Source organism: Camelina sativa, chromosome 3 (assembly GCF_030686135.1).
Source record: "Camelina sativa cultivar CO46 ecotype springtype chromosome 3, ASM3068613v1".
NCBI classification, from domain to species: domain Eukaryota; kingdom Viridiplantae; phylum Streptophyta; class Magnoliopsida; order Brassicales; family Brassicaceae; genus Camelina; species Camelina sativa.
In genome coordinates, this window is record NC_141882.1 from 3,097,731 (window position 1) to 3,120,942 (window position 23,212).

At 37.3% G+C, this 23,212-nt stretch overlaps 2 protein-coding genes and 1 pseudogene across 5 annotated transcripts; 1 reads left to right on the top strand and 2 right to left on the bottom strand.

The window, feature by feature from the left end:
* Window positions 1–1,371: 1,371 nt before the first annotated feature.
* LOC104766435 (arogenate dehydratase/prephenate dehydratase 6, chloroplastic pseudogene) lies at window positions 1,372–3,239 on the bottom strand (annotated as a pseudogene). Its single transcript, XR_015587514.1, has 2 exons — window positions 3,203–3,239; window positions 1,372–2,639 (listed from the first exon to the last, which is right to left on the bottom strand). The product of XR_015587514.1 is annotated as an arogenate dehydratase/prephenate dehydratase 6, chloroplastic pseudogene (transcript).
* A 537-nt stretch (window positions 3,240–3,776) lies between these two features.
* Window positions 3,777–19,932, top strand: LOC104778622 (DNA polymerase epsilon catalytic subunit A). 2 transcript variants are annotated; one of them, XM_087508166.1, is made up of 49 exons: window positions 3,777–4,183; window positions 4,492–4,557; window positions 4,673–4,732; window positions 4,830–4,925; window positions 5,329–5,489; window positions 5,602–5,690; window positions 5,768–5,985; window positions 6,446–6,532; window positions 6,621–6,755; window positions 7,276–7,398; window positions 7,515–7,598; window positions 8,000–8,164; window positions 8,250–8,426; window positions 8,711–8,824; window positions 9,238–9,342; window positions 9,516–9,634; window positions 9,728–9,872; window positions 9,954–10,048; window positions 10,212–10,317; window positions 10,391–10,470; window positions 10,572–10,748; window positions 10,925–11,009; window positions 11,150–11,230; window positions 11,312–11,455; window positions 11,975–12,070; window positions 12,220–12,420; window positions 12,844–12,901; window positions 12,977–13,119; window positions 13,202–13,599; window positions 13,696–13,831; window positions 13,913–14,110; window positions 14,187–14,261; window positions 14,733–14,923; window positions 15,230–15,410; window positions 15,492–15,556; window positions 15,824–15,956; window positions 16,058–16,159; window positions 16,244–16,327; window positions 16,503–16,577; window positions 16,747–16,806; window positions 16,875–17,137; window positions 17,216–17,264; window positions 17,492–17,652; window positions 17,749–17,815; window positions 18,181–18,285; window positions 18,391–18,510; window positions 18,596–18,784; window positions 19,027–19,133; window positions 19,440–19,932. In XM_087508166.1, the coding sequence occupies exons 1-49, from the start codon at window positions 4,025–4,027 to the stop codon at window positions 19,807–19,809; spliced, it is 6,498 nt and encodes a 2,165-aa protein (XP_087364292.1). In that variant the 5' UTR covers window positions 3,777–4,024; the 3' UTR covers window positions 19,810–19,932. The 2 variants fall into 2 exon arrangements, with proteins under 2 accessions (XP_087364292.1, XP_087364293.1); XM_087508167.1 differs by lacking the exon at window positions 6,446–6,532 and having other exon boundaries at window positions 3,826–4,183.
* A 256-nt stretch (window positions 19,933–20,188) lies between these two features.
* On the bottom strand, window positions 20,189–23,017 carry LOC104766446 (protein SUPPRESSOR OF K(+) TRANSPORT GROWTH DEFECT 1). Of its 2 annotated transcripts, none has more exons than XM_010490345.3 (8): window positions 22,105–23,017; window positions 21,911–22,016; window positions 21,456–21,654; window positions 21,287–21,355; window positions 21,132–21,206; window positions 20,956–21,054; window positions 20,718–20,873; window positions 20,189–20,565 (listed from the first exon to the last, which is right to left on the bottom strand). In XM_010490345.3, exons 1-8 carry the CDS (start codon window positions 22,577–22,579, stop codon window positions 20,434–20,436), a joined length of 1,311 nt encoding a protein of 436 aa, XP_010488647.2. In that variant the 5' UTR covers window positions 22,580–23,017; the 3' UTR covers window positions 20,189–20,433. The 2 variants fall into 2 exon arrangements, with proteins under 2 accessions (XP_010488647.2, XP_087364294.1); XM_087508168.1 differs by having other exon boundaries at window positions 21,447–21,654.
* Window positions 23,018–23,212: the final 195 nt, after the last annotated feature.

Here is a 23,212-nt window from a genome sequence, read left to right on the forward strand (position 1 = left end):
TTAAAAAATTATTTACAACATTAACCCCTAAAAAATTTCCAAAACTAACATTACTCCAGATTTTATTTCCTAAATATTTTACATTTTATTTCAATTAAAAAAATAACAGCAATCAATATGGAAATAGAAACTATCATATATTTAACTATACATTATGTTGTGTTTTGAAGATATTCTATATCTGAATCCTTGGTAAAAAAAAAAAAAACAATTTGATTCCCATTTTGTTTTCCAAAATCTGTGAGCTTTGATTCTTAACGTAAGAAAAACTTCGATTGACAATTATTTAAATACTATAATTAACATTTATAAACTTAATAAAAAATTTATTTATCACGAATATGTAAAATTAAAAAATTCTAAAATACTATATAATGTGGTTATATAGTAGATGCGTTATAAAGAGAACATATTATTAAATTTATGTTAACATGGGTTAAATCCTCTTTTAATTATTTATCAACACTACTAATATTAGAATATGTGACATAAAATCAAGTTGATTTAACTAATATTGTATAAAATAATTAATTCATTAGGAAAAATGTGACTTAATCACAGCGTATAATTACTGATTATGTATTTAGATCCTTTATTTTTTGTTATAATAATTAAAAATCAAAATAGAATCTCAAACACTAAACAAAACAAACTAAATATAACAAACAAATATAATTTCTATTTTATGTTGTATCTATTTCTTAATTTAACCGGTTGACTACAAATGGTCATGAAGTGTATTGTGGGTTAAAAAACAATATAAATATTTAGCCGAATAACAACTAGAAAATTTAGTTATTCCTCTATTTACAAAATATTCAATATTTAACAAATATATACAACATAAAATATAAATTATAATAGAAATTATATGTCTGCGGTTTACCGCAGATTAAAATCTAGTATATTTGGAAATCATATATAAACATACTTTGTAAATCTATGGATTCGATGATTTCCGAACTGCTGATCCATAAGGACAAGACGAAGTCATAACCATACCGACAAAATGATGGATTATCCCCAAACCCTTATTACGTTTACCAACTCCTCACCTTCCCCTAACCCCACACTTCATCATATATACATCATCAACGTCATGCACCAAGACAAATGTTTCGTGACACTATGGATTATGGCAAGGATACTAAGAAAAATTTCTGATGTCTGGTTTACAATGATTTTTTAACTAGCGATTTTTTTTGTTTTTATAGAAATGCGACATATGTATCAAAAGCTAAATTATCCTATCTTATCAAGACTTCCAAATCAATGTTGAATGTTGTATCAGGAATTTAGTTTTTTTCCATTCAAGCCTTTTTCTTATGGTTAGATCAGTCAAATGAACTTATACGAGTGCTACCGTATGAAAATGTAAAAGTTAACTTTATAATTTACAATACGGATCAACAAATATAAACTTCGTTTTCTTGTACAAATTTACATTTTCACTTGTATGGTATATGGTTATGATGATGATGATGATGGTGACCAAGGAGTAATATCCATGGGATAACTTCCCAACACACGCAAGAACGATGTAAACTCCTGAACCTCGGCTAACGCATTCTGAGCACGCGTCTCCGCCATGGAGGCCTCAAACTCGACGTAGAACATGTACTCGAAATGCTTCGCCGTTCCTACGTTTGCATCATCGACAAGCCTTATCGGACGGTTATGATTCGGCCTCGATTCGATCTTCGTCAAGTTGATGTCTCTGAAGGCAAAAGCCGAGAGTACCTTGTATAGCACGCTAGTGCCTTTCTCGTGAGCGAAGACGATGCTAGTTTTGAACGGCCGATCAGTTATAGGTATGATTGGCTCACGCGCCAGCATCACGAAGCGTGTTACGTTACTCGCGTCGTCTTGGATCCCGTCTTCTAAAATCTCCAAACCGTAAATCTCAGCCGCGCGTGCGCTCGCGATTGCGGCAGTGTCGCAGAGGTTGTGAGCGGCTATAAACTCAGCAGCTCCTGCGGTGTCGTCGACGGCTTCACATGCGACGTTGAGTCCCAGCTTCGTAAGCGTGCGCTCGCACTGAGAGAGTCCTTGAGGGTGTGAGATCCCGCGCGTGAGAAACTCCTTGCGAACACTGGGAAGAGCCAAAATACACTGGTGAACAGGGAGCTGAACTTCGCCGACGATGTGAAGACGATGACGGAGGAGAAGATCGTAATTACGGTGAATAGAACCGCCGAGGGAGTTCTCAACCGGTAAAACAGCTCGATCTGAGATCCAAAGCTCCACCGCTACCTAAAATTGATCGCAAGGTACAGTTTGGCAATTAGGATAAGCTTTACTAACGGCTGCTTCAGAGTAAGCGCTGGGAACGCCTTGATACGCTACACGTAGGATCAGATCCGTGTTTGGGAGCCGGTGAGAGATCCGACATGCTGACTCAGCATTGCTGAGAGGCTTCTGACGATGCTGCTGGAGGACCAATGGATTGCTATCAGATTTCTCAATCGGAACTAGATTCATTCTTGCGACGCTGTGATTGCCGTTAACAGCAGGCACATGATTAACTCCGCCGGAAACTGGAGGAACCGGTAAAGATTCAGATTGCTCTTGAGAAACAACCTTGCTTGTTAGAATAGCGCAAGTGCTCTGTCATTCAGAACGATTAGATCCAGTGCGGGCTCAACGTTTTTAGGGGCCCTGGACAATTTTTTTTTTTGAATGAAAGACCAATTTTTTTGGATTTCATTTTGATAATATATAAACAAGATTATAAAAATTTATTTTCACTCTACTAAAAATAAATCGTTAAAACATATTTTAATAAATTATTTTTGTGTTACAAAATTTGTTTTTGTCTCTTTTATCTTACATTATTTTTTTTGTGCCCATTTATCTTGCATTTTTTTTTGTACCCTTTTATCTTGCATTATTTATTTTTTTGTGCCCTTTAATCTTACATTATTTGTCTCCTTAATCTATGAATCCGGGACGGTCGCATCCCTTGTCCCCTATCTAAGCCGGCACTGACTAGATCGCGCCATTTGTGCAGTCGCAGGCGCCTACTGAGTAGCCCCTAACATCAGCTTCTTTAAATTGTTGGTAGAAGGAGACGATACAATTTTAATTTCTAAGCAATGGCGTCTACGAATTGGAACTTCAAGCTCAAGGAAAATAATAACAAAGTGGAGGGTACTGTACAGTAGTCAAGCAATGGCGTTTGTGTGGCCAATTCTCTACCTACCACAACCCATCTGACAAGTCACCGTTGAGTGAACCATACCAGTAGTTGACCGAAATCAATCAAACCGACCCGATCCGGAGCTTACATATACCCAGATGACCATAAGCATATTTGGCCCATAATTGAGTGTTTAGGAGGCCCAGTTCACTTATTTCGACTCCGTCTCTCACTTCATACCTCTCAGGCGAGTAGGGTTAGGTTTGACTTGAACAACATTAGCTACTTTTGTGGAAATTCAGAGAATGACGTTGACAACATTTTAAGTTCAGGTCTTGCATGCATTTAACAGCATAAATTTGTAACTGTAACCATTCAAATTAATGGTCATCATGACATATCGCATATCCAAAAATTATGTTAGAAATCCAACGTGGAAGAGCGCATCAAAATTCAGATATTTACTTTTACATTTGCTTTTAAGCATAAAAAAGCATGATCCAAATTCAATGTTGGACTAGCAGATCCAAATTCAATGTTAGACTAGCAGATCCAAATTCAATGTTAGATGGGCTTGTACATGGATTCCACAAAATGGAGGGGCTTTTTAGTAATTTGGTTGAAATTTCCAAAGCGCGGGAAAACGAAAAAAGAAAAAAGAAAAAATCTAATCTCTCTCTCTCTCCAGAGTCTTTCACTCACTTTGTCCAATGTCCAGCATCCACGAAGCCCTACTCCCAGTAAAAGCCCTTTTGTTTTTTTTGACCCTAAATTTCTTCTTCTCAAAAAACTAATTCACCTTCGAAGCTTCTCCAGGAATCAATCAAAGCTCCTATACAGGAGCCCCTCTCTCTCTGTCCCGCTTAATTTTACAATCGCCCAACAATGAGCGGAGATAATCGGAGACGGGATCGAAAGGACTCGCGGTGGTCGAAGAAGCCGAGAGTAGTGAACACTGCAGAAGATGAACTCGAATCTAAACTCGGATTTGGGCTTTTCTCCGAAGGTGAAACGCGACTTGGGTGGCTACTCACATTCGCATCGGTAAGTTCTCCCATCATCGCACTTTAATATTTGACCCAACCTTTTGTTAATTGAGAGAGCATTTGAGAAACTTTCGGACTTGATTCAATGTGATTTTTTATCTCTAAATTAACTAGAAGCATTGGCGATTGAACCATACAGTAAACACACATAATTGTGAGAATTTAGGATTCTAGGAGATACGAAATTACGAGAACTATTATAAGGGTTTCCCTCATATGATTCAGCTTGGCTGCTAGTTCTCTCAATGCAAATTTTGGCGTTTCATTTATAAGTACTAGTATTTACTACTGATTGGTTATTCACAGTCATCTTGGGAAGATCGAGATACTGGGAAAGTCTATAGTTGCGTGGACCTTTACTTTGTTACTCAGGTGAGCTGCTATATTTTGACGATGTCAGCTTTTGTATTAGTTGATGAACTTTTATATTTTTCTTGTTGCATTTTTCTAAATGTTAACCAAGTTGAGGATTTGTTTTTTTTTTTAGGACGGGTTTTCTTTCAAGACAAAGTACAAGTTCCGCCCTTACTTCTATTTAGCCACTAAGGTATGATAATCTCTCTCTGTATATCATCTGAATGCTCCTTGAGTCATTCATGTAATTTCATCCTATATGTCAATAAAACTGCATTGCCGATTTACAGGACAGTTTGGAATTGGAAGTTGAAGCCTACTTGAGACGCCGATATGAAAGACAGGTTGCTGGCATTGAGATTGTTGATAAAGAGGATCTTGATCTTGTAAGTCGGTAGAGCTTACCTTGTTTATTTCTTTAACTCTGATTTTTACCAGTGTAAATTTTCATCTTGATTGTGTGATCTAGTTGACCAGTGTCTTCTACAAGTTGATTGATGCCGTTGTTCTCTCTATAGAGACTCATTTCAGTAACTTTTCTAGTTATTATTCTCTTCTTGTAACCTCAAAACCGAGCACTTGTAGTAAGAAGTCGAAAGAGGTGATCCTGCATCCATATGGTGAAATCTCTAGGCGTTTTCTAGTCTTGCCCTTTAGTGCAATAGTATGCAGGATATGAAGGTTTCAGTACTTTTTTTTGTCGTCACTTGTAGGGTGCCTTTCTAACTTTTTTTTTTTTTTTTTTTTGAGACATACCGTTTTGAGTTCCTTCATTTCTTATATGAACAGAAAAATCATTTATCTGGCCTGCAAAAAAAATATTTGAAAGTATCATTTGATACTGTGCAACAATTGATGGAAGTCAAGAGGGATCTGTTGCATATCGTCGAACGAAACCAGGCTAAATTTGATGCACTTGAAGCTTACGAATCCATATTGGCTGGAAAACGGTAAGACAATGAAATTTTTTATTTAATTTTTAATATGCTCTGAAGAGTTTTGTTGATTTCCTAAATTACCTTCAGATATCCTGATCATTTTTTTTTTGTTCTTGAAACGCAGAGAACAACACCCTCAAGATTGCTTAGACTCTATTGTGGACATCCGCGAGTACGATGTCCCTTATCATGTTCGATTTGCAATTGATAATGGTAACCAGTTTAGTAAAACCAGAATGTCTGTTTAGTTCCCCAGATTGTCAACATCATGACGTTTTCTTGGTGTCCAGATGTAAGGAGTGGGCAATGGTACAATGTCAGTATTTCCAGCACCGATGTCATACTGGAGAAGAGGTCAGATCTTCTTCAACGCGCAGAAGTCCGTGTTTGTGCATTCGATATAGAGACAACAAAGCTTCCGTTGAAGTTTCCGGATGCTGAATATGATCAAATTATGATGATATCCTACATGGTTGATGGCCAAGGTTTTCTAATTACTAACAGAGAGGTAACTGACATTTGTCTGTATTAGATTTGATATCATATTGATGATATTTTACATGATGGATGGGGGTGGTTTTTTATTATTAATGGAGAGAAGCTGCTAGATAGTCCTGCTTTGCCATCTTTTAGATTAGGTTGAGCAATCAGTAGAGGAAAAAAGAGTATACGCTTAGTGTTTTCTTCAATAATAGATTGTACTCTGAATCCACGAGAAATCAGAAATGGTCCATATAAGATTATCACACTTGATTAATTTATTTTGTATGATGTGACTTTAAGACTGTTTATGGACTAGCGTGACATTTTGCAATATAATTATAAAACATGATTTCTGATGTGTTAACAGGTTTTCATTGCATACGTCATCTCTTGTTGATATCTCTTAGCTGTATCCTTTCCTTTGAATATTTGTATCACGTTAATCTTCTTTGATTATAAACTTTGTATTTTTGCACTTAATTCAGTGTGTTGGGGAAGACATAGAAGATCTGGAATATACACCCAAACCAGAATTTGAAGGCTATTTCAAAGTCACTAATGTTAAAGACGAGGTATTGTAAATTAGCTCCGGATTTGAATATCATATCAGAAACATCGATGTGCTTAGAGGCGAGTTACTTTCTTGGTTTTGTCTTGTAGGTTGAACTCCTCCAAAAATGGTTTTCTCATATGCAAGAGTTGAAACCTGGTATTTATGTTACATACAACGGAGACTTTTTTGACTGGCCATTTATAGAACGAAGAGCATCTCATCATGCAATCAAAATGAATGAGGTACACAAAAATTTCCTTCGTTGTTATTTATTTAAATTTTATCTGTCTGCATGACTAAAAGAATATACTTGGAGATTCTATATGAAAAAGTTTTTGACATTCTATTGTGGCCTTGAGAGTGTGCCTCTGCATAAAGTAGTATAGCAACGCCGCTTGAGTGCTGCCTATACTGTCTATATGAATTATCTTACATGAGGATGCTTACTTGAATATTATCGTTTCCTTCTGTGGAAGAGATTTATCTTTCAAATATTCAGTGACATGTGTTTAGCGTCTAAATACTGTAGTCTTTTGAGAGTTGGCAAGGTGCCACTCATCTCCCGAACCTTACTTCTCAGTTCTATTTCAGAAACCTCCATTACTTCCCTTTCTTGTTTCTATTTTTTTATTTTTTTAAACCACCTATTTCTCTGCATCTTACTCGTCAGTTCCTATCTAAATCGTATTATCTTCCGTTCGAGCATAATGTTGTCAACTCTAATTCAGCATATGTCTTTTTTTTTCTTCCTGGTGATTGCAGGAATTGGGATTCCGTTGTGATCTTAATCAAGGAGAATGCCGAGCTAAATTTGCTTGCCATTTGGATTGTTTTGCTTGGGTAAAACGTGATAGCTATCTTCCTCAGGGAAGCCATGGTCTGAAGGTTAATTCTACTTCTTTCTCTTAGCGATTATTTCATCTTTTATGGTCATATATATCTTTAGTTAAGGAATTTATATTATGATATTGAGTTATGCTTGTCTCTTAATTAAATGCCAGGCTGTTACAAAGGCCAAACTAGGGTATGATCCACTGGAAGTGAACCCAGAGGACATGGTTCGGTTTGCGCAGGAAAAGCCACAGGTATTGCTGAGAGTTTAATCCTGCTATTTCTGCTTAACATATTTTTTTTCACCATTAGAGCTAATTATGAGATACTGTAATGAGCTAGAGCAACAAACAGGTGATGATAATTGATCAGGTTATTCAACTATTTGCCTCTTTAAGGGTTGAAGGAATGTCCTCAACATTAAGAAGCAGACATAGATTTACTGTCTTATTAGTACACAACATTACTGTCTTATTGCTCATGTTAAATTTACTGTCTTTTTAGTACACAACATTAAGAAGCGGACATAGGTTTCAAGCAATTAATTGGTCTAAACTGTTAGATTTCTCTAGTCTATGCTGTAGTGCTTGCAAGGTTTTCATGGAATTAGGTGCTTATATCTTATTTCTATCCCCTGCTGGGAATGATTTCACAGACAATGGCCTCCTACTCAGTCTCCGATGCCGTTGCAACTTATTACCTATACATGACATATGTCAATCCGTTCATTTTTTCTCTCGCAACTATCATTCCAATGGTCCCTGATGAGGTTTTACGCAAAGGGAGTGGCACCCTTTGTGAAATGCTTCTGATGGTTCAGGCGAGTTCCTATTTACTATAAGGTCTTTAGCAATCTTTACTGTGTGACACATTCCATTAATTGGAAGTCTTCGTTCTCAACACAGGCTTACAAGGCAAATGTTGTATGTCCCAACAAAAATCAAGCTGACCCTGAGAAATTCTACCAAAATCAACTTCTTGAAAGTGAGACATATATTGGTGGTCACGTAGAGTGCCTCGAAAGTGGTGTTTTCAGATCTGATATTCCTACCAGTTTTAAGCTTGATTCGTCGGCATACCAGGCAAGCTATCTGCTTTATATTCATTCGACATAATGTTAGTTGATTTCTTTGATGAGCATTACTTTTTCTGATAGAGTTTCTATTCAAATGTCACTGATCTTTCTGTAATGTCATCTGAAGTGGTGCAGTTAATAGTAAATACCTATGTAGTCTGTAATGGATTCCTTAAGCAAAATGCTTCCCATTATTATGCACATGATGTTATCATAGCTAATTTTGGCACCTGGTGCACACAAAAATAATAATTTATGAACCTATCTGATATTGGATGCTTTGATTGCCAGCAACTGATTGATAACCTTGGTCGGGATCTGGAATATGCTATCACTGTAGAAGGGAAAATGAGAATGGATTCAATTTCCAATTATGATGAAGTGAAGGACGAAATCAAGAAAAAGGTAGTAATTGGAGATACTGATTTTAGTGCTTATTCCCTTAATTCGTTTCAGCATGTTATTTCTCTTGTCGCGTCGAATTGCTGACACGGCATACATATTTCATTCTGGGAGAGTTTGCTTATACACTCGTACACATTAAGCTCGTATATACAAGCATTTTCTCATGTCGAGTAATTTCAGTAGTTCTTGTAGAAAGAACATAGTAAAGCCTTAGACTATGGTTTGAGCCTCAAGAAGAAATCTGTCTATTAAGTATCCCTATCTACAGTAGTTGTCACCAACTAGGCGTCTGCATGCTTGGATATTTCGAAGCAGAACAGAAAACTTAATGGTCTTATGAATTATTTCCCTTTGTGTTGTCTGATTCGGGATGAAGACTTAGTTCTGTTATGGCGGTTTTATTGGTTCTGCAGCTCGAGAAGTTACGAGATGACCCTATACGTGAAGAAGGGCCTCTTATTTATCACCTCGACGTTGCAGCGATGTATCCAAATATCATTTTAACAAGCAGGCTTCAGGTACATCTAATCTCTGTCCGTACGTTTTTAACTGAATAGGGATTATTTGTTGTAACATACAATTGTAAATCAGTATCTACCAACATCAGCTAAATGATGGTGTTTTATGTAACAAAATAATGGAAAATTCCCTGGAAATATTATATGAAGTGAAACTTTTCTTTGATTTTCAGCCACCATCAATAGTTACGGATGAGGTCTGCACAGCATGTGACTTCAACCGCCCAGGAAAGACTTGTCTTAGAAAACTTGAATGGGTTTGGCGTGGGGTGACATTCATGGGAAAGAAAAGGTTCTTAACTTAACTTTCATTCCAGCTAACTATGGATTTTAAGCTTGTTGGTCCAGTCTTAAGTTGTTAACTTTGTTTCAACTGGTTTGGCAGTGATTATTACCATTTGAAAAAACAGATTGAGTCTGAATTTGTTGATACTGGTGCAAATATTCAGTCTTCAAAATCATTCCTTGATTTGCCAAAGGTGGAACAACAAACCAAGCTAAAAGAACGTCTTAAAAAATATTGTCAAAAGGTATTCTCGCCCTCCCTCCTGCATAGTAATAGTTTCCCCACATTGTCAACATATGATTGCAAGTCATTTTGCATTTGGCAGGCATATAAACGAGTACTTGACAAGCCAATCACTGAAGTTCGTGAGGCTGGGATATGCATGAGAGAAAACCCTTTCTATGTAGACACTGTTCGGAGGTGTGTGGCTTTTATTCTCCCATATTGTACTTGAGACTCTGTTTGGACGTTTAGTCTTTTGTGCAGTAATCACTTTTGTGTGAACACACCACCGATTATGATAAATTTTTTTAACTAAGTCCTAATTGCTTTTTATTTGGTGGTGTTTTGAACGTAATTAAAGCTTTCGAGATAGGAGGTATGAATACAAAACACTTAACAAGGTCTGGAAGGGAAAGTTGTCCGAGGCCAAGGCAAGTGGTAATTCAATCAAGATCCAGGAAGCACAGGTACGTTATCTTGTATACTTGCTCATAGATCTTTGGAACTTTTTTAAGATGGTGACATTCAAATTTGGAACAGGATATGGTAGTGGTTTACGATTCCTTGCAGCTAGCTCATAAGTGTATACTTAATTCCTTCTATGGATATGTCATGCGAAAGTAAGTCTTCTGATCTCTTGCAAAGAGCCTGGACTTTGGTTATATGATCGTTGTCTGTTCCATTTAGGTTGACCCAAAGCTTTACTTGAAACAATTTCCAGGGGTGCAAGATGGTACTCCATGGAAATGGCTGGTGTAGTTACCTATACTGGAGCCAAAATCATCCAGAATGCCCGTTTGCTTATTGATCGAATCGGGAAACCACTTGAGTTGGATACAGATGGTATATGGTGTTGTCTCCCTGGATCTTTTCCTGAGAACTTTACTTTTAAAACGATGTAAGGTTTTGCTATCTCCATGTTTGGAAGTTCCTTGTTCTATTTTGTTTTGAATATATTGCAATAGTTCACTTTAAGATATATTCAAGAGTTTTTATATCCATGTTAGGGGGGATTTATTTTCTCGTGGTTCTCAAGATGTTAAGTAAACCATCAATTGTATTTTTTTACTGCAGGGACATGAAGAAACTCACAATCTCTTATCCATGTGTAATGCTTAATGTTGATGTGGCAAAGAATAATACAAATGATCAATATCAGGTATGCCAAGCTTTTCCTTACCTATATGTAGCTTTTGTGTTCAGTCTTAAATAAGCAGATGATATAAACCCTTCTGAGGTTCTGAAAGCATTTTGCCTTGTGTTTCGTTTCTATTTCCCTTTAATTGCTGGTTGAAACAGACTCTTGAAGATCCTGTACGCAAGACATATAAGTCTCATAGTGAATGCTCAATTGAATTTGAAGTGGATGGACCGTACAAGGTATGCTTAAACTTTATGAAACTTTTGCGTGTGCTGCTCTTTGATCGCTGGGTAGAAATATTAATAATCCTTTCCATTTAGGCAATGATTATTCCTGCATCGAAAGAGGAAGGAATCTTAATTAAGAAGCGTTATGCTGTTTTCAATCATGACGGAACCTTAGCAGAACTCAAGGGTTTTGAGATCAAGCGTAGAGGGGAGCTGAAACTCATTAAAGTTTTCCAGGTATCCTTTCCTTTCTTTGTGTTGTAATGATTCATCCAAATTGTTGCTTCATCTATTTTTAGGCTCAAAGCGGTTGATGATTGTGTTTCACTTGATCCAGTTGTATTAGACTTTTCGTAACTCTTTCTAGCAGCATTTTTAAGGTTCTAATTCTGACATAAAATATTTCTCTGTTAGGGAATAGGGAGAATTCCACTGGTTCTTAATTGCTTGTTCAGGTGACTATTTAGCAAGTACCTAGAGCTCCTCTACCTTCATCGTTCATAAAAGAACAGAGTGATAAATAAAATCTCTGTTCTATGACGACACACTGCATGTTACATTTTATTTTTGTTAAACATTTCCATCCTATTTATTGGATTCTTGTGTTTACTTAAGCTTATTTCAAATATGAACTGCAAAATGTAGTAAGATGTTCATGATTTGTTAGACGCAAGCATCCCAAGAAAATAGGCTGAAATTTACTTGATAAATATGTGTAGAGCCTTCATTATTTGTTTTTCTATCCCTTCCATACAGGCCGAGCTTTTTGACAAATTTCTCCATGGATCAACTCTTAAAGAGTGCTATTCTGCTGTTGCAGCCGTCGCAAATCGGTGGCTTGACCTACTCGATGTATGTGAAATATTTCGTTTTCTGTTATTTTTTAGTTGATCTTTTTTTCCCCCTACTGAGGAAAAAGACTTTTCATATAGGTGCTGCTAAATTCTCTTATTTGTAACGGGGTCATTTTGCTCATAGTTTTCTCTTTACATTTTCTCCAGAATCAAGGAAAAGATATTGCCGATAGTGAATTGCTAGATTATATATCAGAGTCAAGCACAATGAGCAAATCGTTAGCAGATTATGGTGAGCAAAAGTCATGTGCAGTGACCACAGCAAAACGCCTGGCTGAATTTCTTGGTGATTCAATGGTCAAAGATAAAGGACTTCGTTGCCAATACATTGTTGCTTGTGAGCCAAAGGTACATTTCTGTCAAACTTAAAATTTTCGTGGAACTTTTGTCCTCCTTTGACATATACTCAAAGAGGCCATCCATTACCAACCCGAACAGGCCAGAAAAAAACTGAATAGTTAGGTCTTATAAAAATTAACTGATTCACATATCTTCTTCCATCGTTTCTGATAATTTTTTAGTACGAGTGACAGACTTGTGTATGTTCTGTTAACATTCTCTACTGTTGGAGCGCTTAGTTAGGTTACACTGCTGAATGTACATTTTCTCTAAGTCAATAATGTCGTCACACATGCAATCTGTATTAATAATGTTGCTTACATTTAAAAAAGTATTTACTGTCTGTTAAGCATCTTTTTCAGCTATTCTAGTATAGTATATCTGCTTATAGTACTTCTACTCTTGCAACTTAACAACTTTTCTCATGATTAGGGCACACCTGTTAGCGAACGGGCTGTTCCTGTTGCTATATTTGAAACAACGAAACCGGGTATACCTTCTGTTATCTGCTGTTATTATGTATTCTTGCGTTCTTAAAATGTAATGGAAACGTCAAAATTCACAGGAATTATGAAGTATTATCTGCGAAAATGGTGCAAGACATCATCAGACGTCGGAATTCGTGTAATTATTGACTGGTCGTATTATAAGCAGCGCCTTAGTTCAGCTATCCAAAAAGTTATTACCATTCCTGCTGCAATGCAGAAGGTTCATTGTTACTATTCATACTGGTTTTGTTTTTCTTAATATTCTTTCTGTAAATATCTAACGACTTATATGACCTCTTTAGGTGGAAAATCCTGTGCCTAGGGTGAATCATCCTGATTGGCTCCATAAAAAGGTCCGTGAGAAAGAGGACAAATTTCGCCAGAGAAAACTAGTTGATATGTTCAGTTCAGCAAACAAAGACGGTGTGCCGGACACAGATCATTTGGTGACTGAAGATAATATGGGAGATATTGAGGATTTTTGCAAAGAAAACAGGCCTTCCGTGAAAGGGCCAAAGCCAATTGCACGTTCTTTTGAAGTACAAAAAAAGATGACTGAACACGAGCAGAAAGAGAGCTGGGGTCCAGAGTTCCATGATATCTCATTACAGAACATTGACAAGAACGTAAATTACCAAGGATGGCTTGAGCTGAAAAAGAGAAAATGGAAAGTGACATTAGAGAAGAAGAAAAAACGAAGGTAGTACTTTATTTGGAACAAAATGTAGTTCAATATGACATCCGCTGCTTCTGAAACTTTCTGAACTTCTTGACTGTGTATTCCTTCTTTTTGTAGGTTGGGTGATCTAAGATCTTCAAATCAGATTGATGCTCACGAGATAAATCAAAAAGTTGGTCTGGGAGGAGGAGGTGTAGGTGTAGGTTCATACTTTAGGAGGCCTGAAGAAGCCTTGACTAGTTCACATTGGCAGGTGGGCACAGCAACCTAAATGTATTTATATATTTGGCTAATATTTTGTAACCATATAATGTTGTCTTTCTGGCTTTTTCAGATAATACAACTGGTCCCAAGTCCACAGAGTGGGCAATTTTTCGCCTGGGTGGTTGTGAAAGGATTGATGCTTAAGATCCCATTGACAATCCCAAGGGTGTATTACATTAATTCCAAAGCTCCTACAGTTGAAAAATTCCCGGGAAAGTGTGTCAACAAAATTCTTCCTCATGGAAGGCCTTGTTATAATTTGATTGAGGCATGCCTTTTATCAACTATACATCTTTCCTCTTGTTTTCCTTTCAGTTAGTTACAATTTTTATATTTCTTTACAGGTTAAAATTCAGGAAGATCAATTTAAAAAAGAAAGCAAAATGCGTGCAGCTCTTCTTGCCAACCCTGAAATTGAGGTGAGGTCTTTCAAAAGTAGAAAAAATAAGTGCCATCAGAAGCCACACTTTTTATCGATTGTCTTAAAAGTAGACAAATTGTATTTGGTGTCTTAAAAGTAATAAAGGAAGTTTCTTAGTATCGTTAACTCTTACTTCTGTGATCACTGGTGCCATTTTATTTGGTGAGTAGACAAATTGTATTTGGTGTCTGGGAGTCTGAATTTGTGTGCTATAGAAATTTACTGCATCAAGTACCCTGTATAAGGAAAACTCAGGAAAAGGAGTTTAAAAGCGAAGGGTAGCTATATTTATCTCAGTTATGTGTGTGTGTGTCTTCTTTGTAATTTGAATAGAATGTGAATGAGACCCATCGACTTGTCAGCTTGGTGGGATTTGTCAAATTGTTGGTTAAATGCATGTTTTGACCTTCATTTTTCATCAAGAGAATACCATGTTTATGCTTGCTTGTCTCATAATTAACTTTGGCAGGGCATATATGAAACTAAGGTGCCTCTGGAGTTTAGTGCTATATGTCAAATTGGATGTGTATGCGAAATTGATAACACAGCTAAGCACCGTAATATCCAAGATGGATGGAAAATTGGTGAACTTCATATGAAAACTACAACTGAGTGTCGCTACTTGGACCGTTCAATTCCACTTGTATACTTGTATAACAGGTAAATCTCCATTCTTTAAAGTAATATGACTACCCCTTTTCTGATGGAAACCAATTCAGCTTCATGCAATTCAAGTTGAAGAAGGTTTTGATTGTAAATTTCTAGTAGGCATTTAGTCACAATGTTTGAGTGTTTACACGACCACGTGTCTAGTCTTATTATTGAATACTCTGTTGCATTCTCAAATTAGTCCCTTAACATTTGAACCTTAGTTTTTGTTTTTTTTTTCTCCTTCGTCTTTGGCCATGTTATGTGGTTTTATTTATGCAGACCGGAATACTGATCTCATGGTTTACTTGTTTGCAGCACCTCTACAGGGCGTGCTATATATGTTTTATATTGTCATGCATCGAAGCGTATGTCTGCCGTGGTAGTTGATCCTTTTAGTAGCAAGGAATTATTACCATCTCCCCTAGAGAGACAGTTTAGAGATAGTTGCCAAGAATTTTCAATTGACTCATTGTCTTGGGGTAGTATCCTTTTCCAGGTATGCTCTAAACTCATCACATAGAACCCCTGCAATAGTACTCCTGCATTTTTTTGAGCTTTTGTGAATGCTAATCATCAGGTCGACTATGTTGACTATCCTGAAGCTGCCAAGAATATTATACAGAAAGCAATAAGTGAATACAGGTAACTCGTTTTTCCTGATTTATAGCAGTGCAGCCTTTTTAATGTTTCCCTGACATATTGAATCCAATATTGTTTCTATTGAATCAGTTGCGCATGCTTTTTCCAGTTTGATTTTTTCCTGCGTGAACTAGTTGGTAACTTAGATACATTCTATAAGTTAATTTGTCCAAAAAAGAAAAAAGAGTTTGATTGTTGGACTTCTCATGTAAGGTTATGTTAAATCATCCCGTAGTGTTTGACTAGTCACATTGTTTCTTTTTCTTGCAGAGAAGAAAATAGTGGACCGACTGTTGCTGTCATCGAATGCCCTGACTTTAACTCCATGAAGGAAGGTATTAAGGCCCTGGATGATTTCCCATGTGTGAGGATTCCCTTCAACGGCGATGACAATAGTTATCAGGTTCCTTAACTTATAAACCAATTGGCTACCTTTTCTCCTTTTATGTTATGAGAGATGTTTATTTGATCAAGTTATACATGTGTGGTGGGGTTGCAATGCAGCCTGTCTCCTGGCAACGTCCAGCAGCAAAAATAGCAATGTTCCGTTGTGCTGCAGCATTTCAGTGGTTGGATCGGAGGATTGCCCAATCAAGATACGCCCATGTAGGTTATGTTTCTAAAGTGGAAATATAGTTCCTCATATTATTGTTTTGTGCAGTTATTGACATTTCCTGTACAACTGACTAGGTGCCTCTGGGGAATTTTGGACTTGATTGGCTAACATTCACAATAGATATCTTCATGTCCAGGGCACTCCGTGGCCAGCAACAGGTCTTTTCTTCGAATTTCCTAACTTGTAACTTTTTTTTAGTTCCACTGCTACAATATTTGCCTTCCTTTTTCTTTCTGTTTGCCTTTTTGTCTCTCTATCACTGATTTCTTTTTTTTTTTTTTTTTCCTTTAGAAATGCCTATTATGTATCATTGAATTTCCTTTTGTATAACAGGTCCTTTGGGTGTCAGATAATGGTGTTCCAGACCTTGGAGGTATAAACAATGAAGAGACATTCTTTGCTGATGAGGTACGTAATCAAATGGGTTAAAAAATATTTTCCTTTTGGATTCTGTGAACTTTGTCAAGATCATCGCCAATCTCTCTATTTTTTTTTTTTTTTTTTTTTTTTTTTTTTTTTTGTCTTTTTGTTTCTGTGTGCTATCAAGGTGATAAACTGGTATGCTTCTCTGACACAGGTGCAACAGACAAGTTTGGTATTCCCTGGAGCGTATAGAAAAGTGTCTGTGGAGCTAAAGGTCATAAAAAAAATGATTTAAATGTCGTGCTGTTTTGGATGTTGTTCTAATTAACATGCATTGTGCAGATCCATCACTTGGCTGTTAATGCCCTTCTGAAAAGCAACCTTGTGAATGAAATGGAAGGAGGCGTCTTTTCGGGATTTGAACAGGATGTGAATCCTAGAGGAACAAATTCAGACGAGAACACCAGTTTTGATGAGACCACTGGATGTGCTCAAGCATTTCGTGTCCTGAAACAATTGTTTGATAATTGCTTTACTGATGTGCGTAAATATGAGAATATATATGCTGATTCCATTTTGCAACGCTTGTCTTGGTGGCTCTGCAGGTATGATTATGTCACATCTTGTAACATGTTCACTTTTGTTTTTACTCATAACATACCGATGTTAATTCCTTATTGTAGCCCGTCCTCTAAGCTCCATGATCCAGCTCTTCATCTCATGCTTCACAAGGTAAATATTATCTAGTATTTCTTGCTTTTTTATCAAGTATAAATGAGTTGGTGTGGATCATTCAGCAGACTTTATATAATTTACTCCTTGCTGGATTATGCTTGTCATAATACACATCATTCCCATGGCACCTTCAGATCCTGAGATTTGTCTGTTACATTCATTTTTTATTTGCCTTTAAAATTCTAAACCCATTTGACATCCTGCGTCTTTCATGAATATTGTAGGTCATGCAAAAGGTCTTTGCTCTGCTATTGACTGATTTGCGGAGATTGGGTGCTATAATAATTTATGCAGACTTCTCAAAGGTCATTATCCACACAGGCAAATTTGATCTATCTGCTGCCAAGGCCTATTGTGAAAGCTTGCTCACAGCGGTGGGAAATAGGTTGGTTTCTTCCTTTCACGGTATATATGTTTGACTATATGTCTAATGGGCTACACTCATTTCCCTGCCATGATTTTTGTACTTTGCCACTGACAGTTCTATCTTTGAGTGGATATTGCTCGAGCCGGTTCACTACTGGCACTCATTACTTTTCATGGATCAGGTTAGAATTCTTATTTCTTATACTTCCCTTTTGTATTCTTAATTTCTGATAGCTAAACATGGCAAACCTTGTTGTAAATTGTAAAATTACAAATCCCTGAACACAAAAATTGAGCCTCAAAGAGAGGAAATGAAAAAGTGGCAATCCATGGGACCTCAATACATGTTGTTCCAGTAAACCAGAAGGAATTATAACTGATAAGAGTAAAGTCCTTTCACCTTGATGGTTAAAAAATTATCTCCAAACTGCACTGAACTCTACTAAAGCCCCATCTTCCATCATTACTTTTGGTTTAATCAGACTTCTTGATCTTGCTTTTCCTTATTTATACCCTCTCATCAAGATATCTCTTTTTCAACCTTTAGTATAACTACACTGGTATCCAAGCTACCGATGATGAAAGTTCACCTGACGAAGTGGCTATTGAACAAAAATGGAGTGTTGCACGACATTTACCCGAGTATATTAAGGTGTACAGACAAAACCCTCTCTCAAATCAAAGCAGAGTTATTTAAACATTTGTCAACAGTTAGACTATTTTCTTGGACACTGATGCATTTCATCTATCTTGGCAGAGTGATTTCACTATAATCGTTGCCGAGTTTATATTTCATCCCTGGAAATTTGCATTAGAGAAAAAAAAGGGCAGTTCAGAGAGTTTAGAGGCACAGATGGTAGAATATCTAAGAGAGCAGGTAGAGTTTAAGCCATTTCTTTTGATTTACTTTTCGTTCACTCAAAAGATTGTCTCCTCATTTCTTTTTTGTTTATTTTATGCAGATTGAATCCTACTTCACAGAGAGGCTTCTTAAGAAGGTTATTGATATCATGCCACACATGAAGGATATAAACGTTTCAGATGCATCTCGGTTTTCTGGTCAAACTCCCAAAGGAGATTACACGTTAGAATTTATACAGGTTATCTCTGCTGTTCTGGCTCTTGACCAGAATGTCCAGCACGATGTTCTGGTAAGTACTCTACCTATTCCTTTTCAATTTTACCTGATACTGGTTCAATTTGATAAACGTCTGGAGTATTCACAAGTCCTCTGAATAGATCATTCACAAATCCAGTCTACAGTCCAGAAATCTGATTCTTGAAACTATGTTTACCTAAAAAGTTGGATTATTTCAGATGGGTGTTAACTATTGTCTTCTCAAATTTTGTTCTCTAGACCTACAATCTTACTGACGTAATCTCTTCTCTAAAGGTAATGAGAAAGAATCTGTTGAAGTACATTAAGGTAAAAGAGTATGCTGCTGAAGCGGAATTTCTTGATCCTGGGCCCTCCTGCATCTTACCTAATGTAGCTTGCAGGTATTACTTGACCAAAAGAAATGCTCAATTTTTGTGATTCAAATAAGCATTCTGGTGACTTGCTACCTCTAGTTTCTGCTATCTGTTTGCAACACTAAAAGAAAAGAAAAACGCCTTAGACCCCCAAATCCCAAAGAAAAGAGGGCTACCTTGGTCATGTTCCGAAGGCTGAATATACCATCTGCTCTCTGTCTTATATCTACCCACATTGTGTTTTTTAATACTTGACTTTTTTGAAGTAGTAAGCAGTAAGGCGGCTGAATATGTATACACCAAGTTTTGATTATACTGTTTTTATTGTTGCAGCAACTGTGATGCCTACAGAGACCTAGATTTATGCAGAGACCCAGATCTATTAACAGAGAAAGAATGGTCATGTGTGGATACACAATGCGGGAAGATATATGATAGAGAGCAGATGGAGAATAGTCTTCTCCAGATGGTGAGACAGAGAGAGAGAATGTACCACATGCAGGATCTAGTGTGCATTAGGTGCAATCAGGTGAAAGCCGCTCATTTGACAGAGCAGTGTGAGTGTTCTGGTTCCTTTAGATGCAAAGAGAGCGGGTCAGAGTTCCACAAGAGGCTGGAGATTTTCTTGGATATAGCAAAGCGCCAGAAGTTCAAAATGCTAGAAGAATGCATTTCTTGGATTTTACAATGCACCAGCTGCTGACAAAACAGAGAAATACATCATTTATAGGTTAATTGATTTGTGTATAATTTCTACACCTAAGTGGCTCAAAACAAATGTCTTTTCATGATGAAGTTGTGGTGATAGCATTTTTCAGTGACCTAACTAGCGCTCTTGGATCAGGCCATTTAATTCCTGAGTGAAAGGGGAACTAGCATTACATAATAACTTTGCTGAAAGGTGGAGTAAGAAAATACAAAAGTATACACAATAAGAGACTGTTCCGTGAGACATAAAATGCAAGATTGCAAGTTAGTAGAAATCAGCGCACAAGCCTTGAACCATGGTCCTTATGTTTTGCATGTGAACGTGTGTAAGCTAGGTGTCATTTTACCAGATTGTGTGCGAGTACATACGATCATTTTGTTGTTGATAGAATCATAGAATTCAATATTAGAGGCAAAAAATTATGCATATACGCAATGATGTATTGATGATTGTTTCCTGACTTTGGCATCAGGAAACAATCATGTCAGAAATAATTTACACAATTAGAAAACTAAAATTCAATGATGTGCATCAAAAGAAATGTTCCCCTCCTAGTGCATAAATACATAACCGGGAACTCGAGATCTTCCCTGCAACTAATAATGCCAAGCAATTTGATCAATGCCAACCTTCCTCTCCAAACTCTTTTGTGAAATTCTCATGGACCTCAAGGTCAGACTTGCTCACCGTCGGTCGCTGTCTTGCTAGTACCTTATCAAAATCCGTTCTCGCGATAAGCGGTGGAATAATCTGTTGTGTTTCGAATCAAAACAAATGAACGACCATCATCACCAAAACAACTTCAACGATTGAAATTTCGTCAAGACCAAATGCATATAGAAATGTATTCTCATGCTAAGATATTATGAGTTTGACAGCAAATTCAGACTTTTGACGCCTACCTTTTCAGCAAGCCCTTTTGCTGCTAAATCCTGCATTGTAGTCTGAATGGCACCAGGTTGTTTAGGCCCGCATGGCCTCCACGTACGATCAGTAGCCTTGAAAAAGAACATGGCGTCTTGGGTTTTTCGAACTGGTTCAAACAGAACATCCTTGACCTGCAGAGGAGTAGAAACCACTCAGGACAAAAGATTGTTTAATTATCTAGATAGAAATAACAACTCTGGCCAAGCCACCTACACAAACAGCCACATCTGAACCAGAAAATCCTTCTGTCCTGCGAGCTAAATATTCAAAATCAGCTTCTTTCAAATTATGAGGAGTATCTCCCAAATGCACCTGATTCATACACGAATATCATTAGGATTGGGTCTCCTGAAATTTACTTTGAGAAAAGTTTTAAGTCAGTTCAGTACTTTGAACATGTGCTGACGAGCCTTCACATCGGGTAGAGGGATATAGATACGTTTATCAAAACGTCGCCTAATAGCCTGCAATGAACATGGTATTTAGTATTATTCTAAAGCTGGAAACTAATTCAAAAACACCAATCCACTCTTATGAGTTTCACCTGATCGAGAGCATACGGTGTATTTGTTGCTGCTAGCACAAGGACTTTCTCATCATTGTGTCCGACACCCTAAAATAAAAGAGAAATAGAGAGAGAGAGAGAGAAAAAAAAGTCATGTTTCTGCTAATAATTCATTCCCAGAAGGTTTCTTTCTAATAACCTTTTTCACCTGCATCTGCACAAGAAGCTCTGTTTTGATACGTCTTGAAGCTTCACTTTCATTGCCTTCCCCACGTTGACCACACAAAGAATCTATCTCATCAACAAAAATGATCGACGGAGCACTCTCACGGGCCATCTCAAAAAGGTTGGATACTAGCTTTTCACTTTCACCCATCCACTTCGAGACCAAGTCCGATGAAGACACACTGATGGTTAGGAGACAAAAAAAAGTATACGATAATTCAAAAGGTGCAATGTGTCCCAATTATAAACACAGCAAACTACTTGACTGAGGCATATTTAAACCCAAAGATCTGCAACTATAGGCTAGCAATTCCAGCAGGCTGCATATGCTTGTGACAAACATGACTATATCTTATCACAAACTGAACCAAGTGAATCATATATGGAAACGTTGGCAAGTCTTACAACAAGAAGAGCTATAATCGAAACATACGTTACCTGAAAAACGTAGAGTCAGCTTCAGTAGCAACAGCCTTGGCCAAGTAGGATTTACCCGTTCCAGGAGGCCCATAGAGAAGAAAAGCTCGCCATGGCTGCCTCTTGCCTAATCATAACAAGTAAAGATTGATCAATACAAGTAAATCAAATTACATGGAAGACTCCAATCCAAAACTGAAAGTAGAAACATTCACCAGTGAAGAACTGTGGGAACTTGACAGGCAAAATCACAGCTTCCTGCAACGCTTGTTTAGCACTCTCAAGCCCAGCAACATCTGTCCACTTGACATTAGGCTTTTCCCTAACAATAGCAGAGTTTAACCCAGCTCGAAGCTTTGATTGCTCCGGGTCGTCTCCATCTCCATCTCCTCCGTCTTTTTTCGGCTTCGCGGCCACAGCTGCAGCAGCATCACCACCACCGTTGGATCCTGGACCCGACCCACCTTCGTCCAAAACGGCACGAAGCTCCTCCGCACGGCGGAGATACTCGTTGAATTTATGGGTGATAGCTTCTCGGATCTTAGGGTTCTTCTCATACTTGAGATGGGTCTTAAAGTATTCAAGGGCGTTCATGTATAAAGGGAAAGCTTTATTGTAGTTGCCAACATTGTCCTCTTGAACAGCTTGCTTCACGTACTCGATCGCTTGTTCTTTGAAATTGCTGTACATATCTCTTTCAGGGTTTTACAGAAATCGATTTCAAAGTTGAAAACTTTATCTCAAGAAATCAGATCTTATTATATAAAATCCTAGAAGAATCGTGGATGAATCCATGATCATAAATTATTTCACAGGTCAAATAAGGAAAAGCAGATGGGATGATTCAAGTCGGTGGTGTGACAGAGAAAAGAGGAAAAAATTTAATTGTGATAAAAATTGGAAATTTTGACGTTTGAAAAAATAGAAAACAACAGAATGTTTTTGTATACAAACACAAAACGTCAAGGCGCCGAACGGTTATGCTTTCTTTCTTCGGTTTGATCCGATAACCGAAATTCTCGGGTTGTCCGGTTCGGTTTGTCCGGTTTCCGCCGAACGCCCACGGTGAATTTTTACAATAGAAGTAGAATGGTTTCCCAAAACAGTCTCCTCCTTTGATTTTATTATTCGCCACTTTACAATGAAGCTACCACTCTCTCTCTCTCTCTCTCTCTCTCTCTCTCCAACATGACTGCAACTTAGATAAAAAGAGGAAAGAATGAGTAATTGAATGATTTGTTTAATGTTAGTTGAATTTGGATCTATCTCTCTTCCCTTCCCTTCTTCAGATCTCTCCTCCATTTAAGGGCTTCCTCATATCAT